The sequence below is a fragment of the Haplochromis burtoni genome, unplaced genomic scaffold (genome assembly GCF_018398535.1).
Source record: "Haplochromis burtoni strain Fernald_Lab_line unplaced genomic scaffold, NCSU_Asbu1 Contig_1247, whole genome shotgun sequence".
NCBI classification, from domain to species: domain Eukaryota; kingdom Metazoa; phylum Chordata; class Actinopteri; order Cichliformes; family Cichlidae; genus Haplochromis; species Haplochromis burtoni.
This window is the reverse complement of record NW_024583608.1, coordinates 7,490-15,596: the sequence shown is the minus strand read 5'-3', so window position 1 is coordinate 15,596 and position 8,107 is coordinate 7,490. Positions and strand designations below refer to the sequence as shown.

At 36.6% G+C, this 8,107-nt stretch overlaps 1 protein-coding gene across 1 annotated transcript in view; it reads right to left on the bottom strand.

Annotated features, from left to right (window-relative positions):
- The window catches only part of tnfrsf21 (tumor necrosis factor receptor superfamily, member 21), a gene marked incomplete at its 3' end in the record, with an annotated part of 38,503 nt that extends 33,046 nt beyond the window's left edge, over positions 1-5,457 (bottom strand). The window contains 1 exon segment of the mRNA XM_014331098.2: positions 5,060-5,457. Within this exon segment, the coding sequence (XP_014186584.1) occupies positions 5,060-5,095 (36 nt within the window).
- Between the last annotated feature and the right edge of the window lie 2,650 nt (positions 5,458-8,107).

Below are 8,107 nucleotides of genomic sequence, written 5' to 3'. Positions count from 1 at the left end.
TATACTGTTTTGTTTGTTTGTTAATTAGTTTGTTTGTTTGCTTGTTTTAATCAATTTTAAATCATGCTTTTTATTTGTTTTTGTTTCTAATGTCTCTGTAAACCACTTTGAATCACCTTGTTGTTGAATTGTGCTATACAAATAAACTTGCCTTGCCTTGCCTTAACATGCTCAACAAAGATGAATTTTTCCAAAAACACAAGGCTTTTGGTGTGGTGTTTGATCTGTTACACAAGACGTTTGCATCTGAAAGGTGATGTTCTTGATATGTAAAGCCCTCAAGACAATTGTTTGTACCAGGCTAATCACTGTTAATCACTGTTCTAAAAAGCCAGGCATTTTAGCATAGGAGTCTATAGGGACTGACTCACTTCCTCGCCAGTAGAGAAACTGCATTTTTTGTCCCTGCGATAGTTAAATTTTTTATCCCTAGAAATTGACGGTTGGTTACTTTTAGTAACCAGTGGTTCCTAACTTAGGTTTATTGAAAAAACAATCCCATATAAGGTTTCCATTAACAGTGAGTGCTGCACTAGTTCAAAGATTTACTGGATACTAGAAGTGCTTTGTGAGTAAATGCTTTTGTGGATGCTGAGGCAAAACTGTTGAGTCATAGCTATTCATTCTAATATATTTCCCAAAATCAATACAGTACTGGACTTTGCAATGCTCTATGCAAGACTTTAAATTAAGGCTTAAATATTTATGCTGAAGTAAATATGGCAAATTCCAAATTACACAAATTCCAAATGAACCCACTGACCTGAAATATGTGCAAAATGGACTGGTTCTTATATAGCGCTTTTCTACTCTGTCTGAGCACTCAATACAACTAATTCATTCACTTTTTCTAAGCTGTAAGTGCTCACTATCTAACACTCATACTCCAATGGATGCATCGGAGGGCAACATGGGGTTAGTATCTTGCCCAAGAATTGAACCCCCAACCTTCCAGTTAATAGCTGACCTGCTCTACCACCTGAGCTACAGCCACCCCAGATAGACAGAAGCACATTTAAATGCTTTTACACATCCCACCAATGGTCAAAAACATGCAGGTAAAATACGCAACGTGTGACCGCTTTCACCCCGTCAGAGGCATAGTGACTGTCTTTGAGACTTGTGATCTGAAGCTACTGCAGCTGTGCTACACAACGTGAACACATACTGTGACAAGACTTATGATTAGTGCTTACAAGGATTACCACAGAACAGGAATTGGACTGTTGGTGAGAGGTTTTCCATGCATCAACCTCGCATTTTTTTTACATAATAGAAATACATGACTCATTTTAATAAATGACTTCATTAACTGTACACAGTCGGTCATGACAGAAACAATCAGTTACTGTTTAGGATGTTGTGCGTGTTTTGTGTGTGTGTGCTTGAAACTGTTATGTAACAAGGTGCGTGCATACACTACATGGGTAGGATGTTTGTGGCAGACAACATTAGACTGTAACTACTATCCAAATTTAAGTAATGCACATAAGCAAACATGCATGGATAGACACACACTAGCAAACAAACAGTGAGCACAAACACACATGCTTGCACCTGCACATGGTCTTATTAACCAGCGAACACACACACACATTTACCCAGCACCTGTTGCTGCATATCCTCGTGTCACTGCTCACTGGGAGAAAGAGACTCTGTTTGGATTCAGTCGCGCTGAACATATCACTCACAATAGGCAGCAATGATTATTCCTGTAGATGCTTATTGAGTTTATTGCTAATGAGTGAATAATGGCAGGACTGCCTGATGAGCTCATTGTGTTTGTTTTCAAGTGTTGCAAGAATATTTGGGTTTTTTTTAGAGTGTTTGAGGTTAAACAGTACTGAAATATGCCATTAGCTGGGGTCGCCATTCAGCAGTACGGATGATTTTATGTCATTAGCACTAATCAGTAAGCACTAATCTAATAATTTAAATAAAAAATAGATGGATGCAGTCAATAAATTAAGTGATGTAGTTTTTTTATGTTGCTATTGATTGACTGTAGTCTGTCTTATTAAATTAATAAAATGGGTTACTCTTTTAGACATTCAAATAGTGCCAAATCACAGCAACACTTGCCTCAAAGCGCTTTATATTGTAGGGTAAAGACTCCCAACAAGCATACAATCCCCTATGAGCAAGCACTTTTCAACAGTGGGAAAGAAAAACTCCCTTTTAACAGGAAGAAACCGCCGACAGAACTAAGCAAGCTCAGGGAAAGATGGCCATCTGTCATTTCATATTTTAATGCCAATTGAAGTATGGATTTTTTAGTTGGCATACACAAACAGAATTTGTTCTCGTTTCTCAATCTATCCCTAACCCTACTAAAGCTGAACCCTAAAGGCCACCTAGTGAAAAAATGTCACGGAATCCCGAAATTTTGGATGCAAATTTGTTGGGTAACATATAGAAACATCAGCAGCATTGAGTGTTTAGAAAAATTTGTCCTCAAAAAATGCACTGTGAAAAAATGTAAAGTGATGATGAGCCGGTCCTGAAAAAGAAAAAAAACAGAGATTCATGGTTCATCCAATTCTCACAAGAAGGCAGCACCAGGGAGAAGTTCATGGTTTGATCCATGAGTTAAAGCTATAACACTTTTGTGCATATTTTAGGATGTCAGTGGGTCAGTTTAAGCTTTTCGTGACAGAGTTGGGACCACAACAGGTTCTAACTGATTCTATCTGATCTCGGGTCTGATGTAAAATAGTAATATTTAACTATTTCTATATCGTTGTATGTTCAGTACCAATGTACGTTTGAACTACGAGCGCACCAAATGTTCTCATTGGTCAGATCTGTTTTTTGCGTCCAAACAATCTGAAAAATCAAAAACATTAATTCCACAAATTCATCCTGTGAAAACACGCAGTCTGTACTGCATTAAAAAAAGGTGAGTGTGAATAATATTCACACACGACTTGTTTACACAACTCTTCTCTGGGAGCTGGTGGATGGCCACTAGTTAATTTAGAAAATGCTTCAAAATAACTGCTCAAGGAAGTTAATTAGTTGTCATGATATTATTAATGGCTGGATTCCATTTAACATCACCGTAGAACAAAATGGAAAATTACATAATTAAAAGTGTTTATTTATTTATTTATTTTTTTGTATGTCACTGCCATCTTTGCTAATGTCTGACTTTTCACATGCCATGCCTCTCTCTTAAACTGTCTGGTATCATACAAGGTGAATTTCTTGTGATATCATTCACTATTGGACAATGATTTATAATCTCATGTTTTGAAGCATCAGGCTGAGTGTTTTCACAGTTTTCACATCCTGGTCTTTTGAAACCAGATGTGATGAGAAAGGGGCGTGTCATAAATGCACAATTTACTGAGCCCATAAGTTAAGTAGGAAAGTGTTTCCATGGATAAAGGCAGAAAGCCATTTTCCTATAGACTTCTATAAGATTCCATTGCAAGTTTTTTGCCAAGCATCAAACCTTGGTGGCCAATAAACAGAAAACGTGTTTAAGGCACTTTGCATTGGCTTTACTTTTTATACATTTTAGAGATTTTACTTTTACATTGGCTGTGGTCTTATTTTAAAATATGTTGTAAAGAAAAGGAAAAAAAGCATAAAAGCTTAAAAATGAAACCCAAAACCTGAGCATGTTTATTAATGACCAAACCCAGGATTTGAAGTTGTATCTGTACTTTACATCATCCATTGCAGACTATTAGCCCACTAGTCTAATGCAATACATTGTAAAACATGCCATTACCCTAGCAGTTGTCTGTCTGTTTTCCAACAGGCAACATGACATGACACAGGCAACTGGCAAATTCAAAGCAACAACTAAAGTTTCATGCAACAACTCGGACTAAACCGGATCTCACTTTTGTTGGGACACTTTTTTAAAAAAAATGCATAAATAGATATATAATAGACAGAATGCAGCTGACAGTGTTTGTAGCCTAACACGTGTAAGGTCCACACAAATCAGTTCTTATGGAGATAATTAGATGACACCATTAACATCACACAGACAGACCCTTGCATAGAGGTGTAGCCATGCAGTAGTGTTAAGTATAAATTGTGTGTTAGTCCTGCCAGCATGCTCCAAACCTTTTATATTGCATTGCAGTAGATCATAGCAGATGGTACTTTTTAATTGCTTGTTTGAAACTCCTAGTGGAGATGTTAAATTGTTATTACCCCTTAGTCACATGCATTAACCACTGCAGTAAAGCAGGGGTTTAAAGCTTTAAATTGTTTGAAAATAAAAATCAAATATAATATATAATCATGGCAAAAGCTTTTTTTTTCAAATAAATTATTTCTTTAAACGCTAGAAATACACCAAGCCCGAAGCTATGAACTCCATAAAATTGCCCTGATGAAATAAGTATGATGTCTACTGAGGAAAACACTTCACTCTTTTTTAGCACATGTCAACATGACTGGGAGGAGACAAAGGCACAGTCTCATCTGCCCGAAGGCTGGAATGATGACACTAACTATATTAAAATGCATGAAAACATCAGCTCACCCATCCCTAAAACTTGAGTGATGGCCATAATAATAATAAGAATAATAATAATAATAATAATACTTTGACTTTTTAAAATGAAAATCAAGTGGAATTGTAAAACATTTGTAAAACAACCATTACTTTTTTTTACAGTTTTAAATTATTTAATTATTTGTTTGTGTGTTTAAATATCTAGAGCCATATTCTTTATCAGCTGTGACAAAAACCTATCAGTTTAAACTCCGCTGACTGACGTTTTAATTGTTCGCAGTGCAACAGGGCTAAACAACAGACTGTTGAGTGGCATTTCTTTCTCCATCTTTCCACTGACTGAGACTCGTGACACAGTTTTCAAACGTTGAACTGAAAAAATAATAAATTAGTGAAAAAATAACGAAATAAATTCTTCACGTGTCAACTCTTAAAGAAATTTGGATAATTCATTTTAAGTTGAATCAGAGCAGGGGGCAAAAAAACAGGCACTGGCCCTTTAAATGAAGAACCTGCTAGAGCAGTACTTAGAAAGAAAGAAAAACATGCACGGAGGTAATTGAAATGGGATGTACTCACCACTGCGGATACACACATGGCAGGCATGGTCCTCATTTAGAGTATACAGATGAAGGTCGAGCAGAGGTCCAAGGTCACGGCCTGAGACCTCTCATCTATAGATGTTAGTCATCATCATCATCATCATCGTCCTCCTCAGTTTACCGGAGGAGAGAAGCTGAGCCCGGCTCTGAGCAGCGACAGTCTCCACTGCAGTGTTTTATAGTCTGTGTCTCCAGGTGAACCGGTTTTAGATGCGAGGTGAGGGTCTGCTTCACAGACAACGCTGTGGTAATTCCCATAGCGATGATGGATGGGGGCATACACCGGGACCGCCGCCTCGCCCTGTCCTGGCTTATCAGCGTGCAGTGCGGCTCTCCGTCCGCTCTGCAGTCCTCCACAGACACTGCTGACGTAAGCGAGAGGCGGGACTTAGCGAAGGGCTGTCGGCCAATCCCAGTCACGAATGAGTCGTGCACGTGTATTGAACCCCGCTTCTGGTTAGGAAAACAGGGGTTGCAGTGGAAGTGAGTCAAGGCTGTTACCAGAGGCGGAGCCAGACATTTGAAACACCCGGGGTTTAGCCCTAAAGGGTAGTATGCATGTGGGATTTTTTTTTTTTTGGGAGGGGGGTTAGAAATGACTGAAAGATTAATAGGCTCTGTTTTGAGTTTTGTTCAAAAAAGAATGACTTCATATAGGGAAAAATATATATCACATGCAGGACACCTTAAACTAGTTTTTTAATTAAGCAGCAAGGCAGAACAAAGTCGGGGCTGTATCAAGACACGAGGACTAAACCCCAATTCAACCAGACCCAGAACTGATCCGGAATTAAAACAGGACTACAACAGTTCAAAATCAGGACTACTTAGGATTTAACCAAGACAGAACCAGAATCAGAACTAGATGATAGTAGCACTAAAAATCATCATAGACCTGCACTACACTTGTTTTTTTAATTCTACCAAAGTCCACTATTTAGATTGAGAAAAGTTTATATAATTATTTAGCCTTGTTGTGCAAACAAGCCTGCATAACTTAATAAATATAGAATTTGAAAAATAACAAACCTAAAAAGAAACACTAGGTACGAGATACATGAGGACCTATGATACGGTGATACTTTTGGTAAACAACCATTTGACTAACATGTGTGTCTCACCTGCTCTTGTTCCATCTCTGTTCTGTCCTCATTCTCCATCTCCCTCTCTGTTCCTCTCTCTCCCTCTTTGTGCTGACAATCATCAAATATACAGTTGAAACCAGATATTTATGTACTCTTCAGATCAAAACACAAACACTTTTTTAATTGTAACATCAAATCAGACTAAATGTTTATTTTTTTAGATTGATAAATATAAAAAACATATTTGTTAACTTTAAGAGTAAAGAGAGAAACTATCTGTATTTCTTAATTGCAAATGGCACCAAATTGTATTCAAATTGAGCCACACTTATGGAGCTCCACAGTTCTTTTCCTGGTGTTTTGGTTGACATCTCTTGATTTTCCCATGTCAAAGAAACAGGCTCTGTGTTTTGCCTTATATGCATCCACAGCTGTGCCACCAATTTACTCACATGGACTCTACTAACCTATCAGAAGCTTCTTCAGCTCAGAATGGAATCGTCTGGAGTTTCTTATTAATTAACAATAAACTTAGTGTATATGTACTCCTAAATTTGATCAAAGTGATAAAAAATAGACAGCTCTGTCTCTCTTTATTCTGACATTTAACTAATTCAAAAGATATTTCAATATTTATCTAAAACAAAAGTTTACTCTAAATTGATGTTGTACAGTAAAAATGTTTTATGTTTTCTCCCTAAAGTGTATGTAAATATCTGGTTACAAATGTGAATATCCTGCTGTGTACTGAAATCCCTCTTGTTTTGCATAGAAATATACTGAACAACATACAAAGCATAATATATAAAATAACATTTACCTGAGTTTTTTCTTTGAAAGAACCCTCTAATGTCCATTCTTATATTTCAGTACATAACTGAAACCGATTTAGTCGGGGAGGGTAAGAACTGAAAATATGAAAAAGTGGTATCGTGCCATCTCTAGTAGCTATCCACCACATAGCACACCATTACATTCCAGCTAGCCCACCCAACTTCAGTAATCCTTCAAATGTTGCTGCAGTTTGATTTTCTGTCTTCATTTATGTCCAAAGTGATATCAGAGCTCTACCTTTTCATTTTTCCGAAATCTCTGTCAGAACTTGACGAATGTTTCTAATGTAAGGTTTAAATGTAGTTTTACTGCATCTTTACATTTGCTGATGACAATTTGTGTGATAGACACTAGAGATGGCACGATACCACTTTTTTATGTCCGATACCGATACCGATATCATAAATTTGGATATCTGCCGATACCGATATGAATCCGATATAGTGTTTTTTAATCAACAAAACTGTTTTTTTTAAATATCTTGCTGCATTTTGTATAAGTTCATACTCAAGTTTAAAACAACAACTACACTAAAGCTATTCTGTTATACCTGTATGCAAAAAAAAAATATTTCATAGTTCAGCAATACTGATCAATCTAATAAACTTAAACCTACACCATCCTCCCTATTCTGGTATTTTAAAGAGTACTTAGCGTAAATATTAAGCAACCTAACTAATAGGGTTCCAACTCCCAGCAACAACAAAAATAAATAAATAAAAAATAGGGAACCACCCCTCCACCTCATGATGCTTAATCGACGTAATCAACCTTAATTTGATGCAGTGTGAAAAAAATGCACAGAAATCAATTATTTTTCAATATATTAAAATATTAAATAGATTCAACATCTTTCTTCAACAAAATTGCAGACTGCACAGATGGTACCTTCCCAAAGGAAAAAGTACTATAGCTTACATATAGTAGGTATATATATATTAGACTTAATAGTTACTATATACAGTAATGGACTTCTATTCATTTTACATCAAATTAAAACTTTGGGTGTCAGATAATTATTTATTAAAAGCTAGACATTTTAAATGAGAATAAGAAAGAAAAGTATGTCTTTGTGCCCCCTTTTCCCTGTTAATGCCCTATCGGCC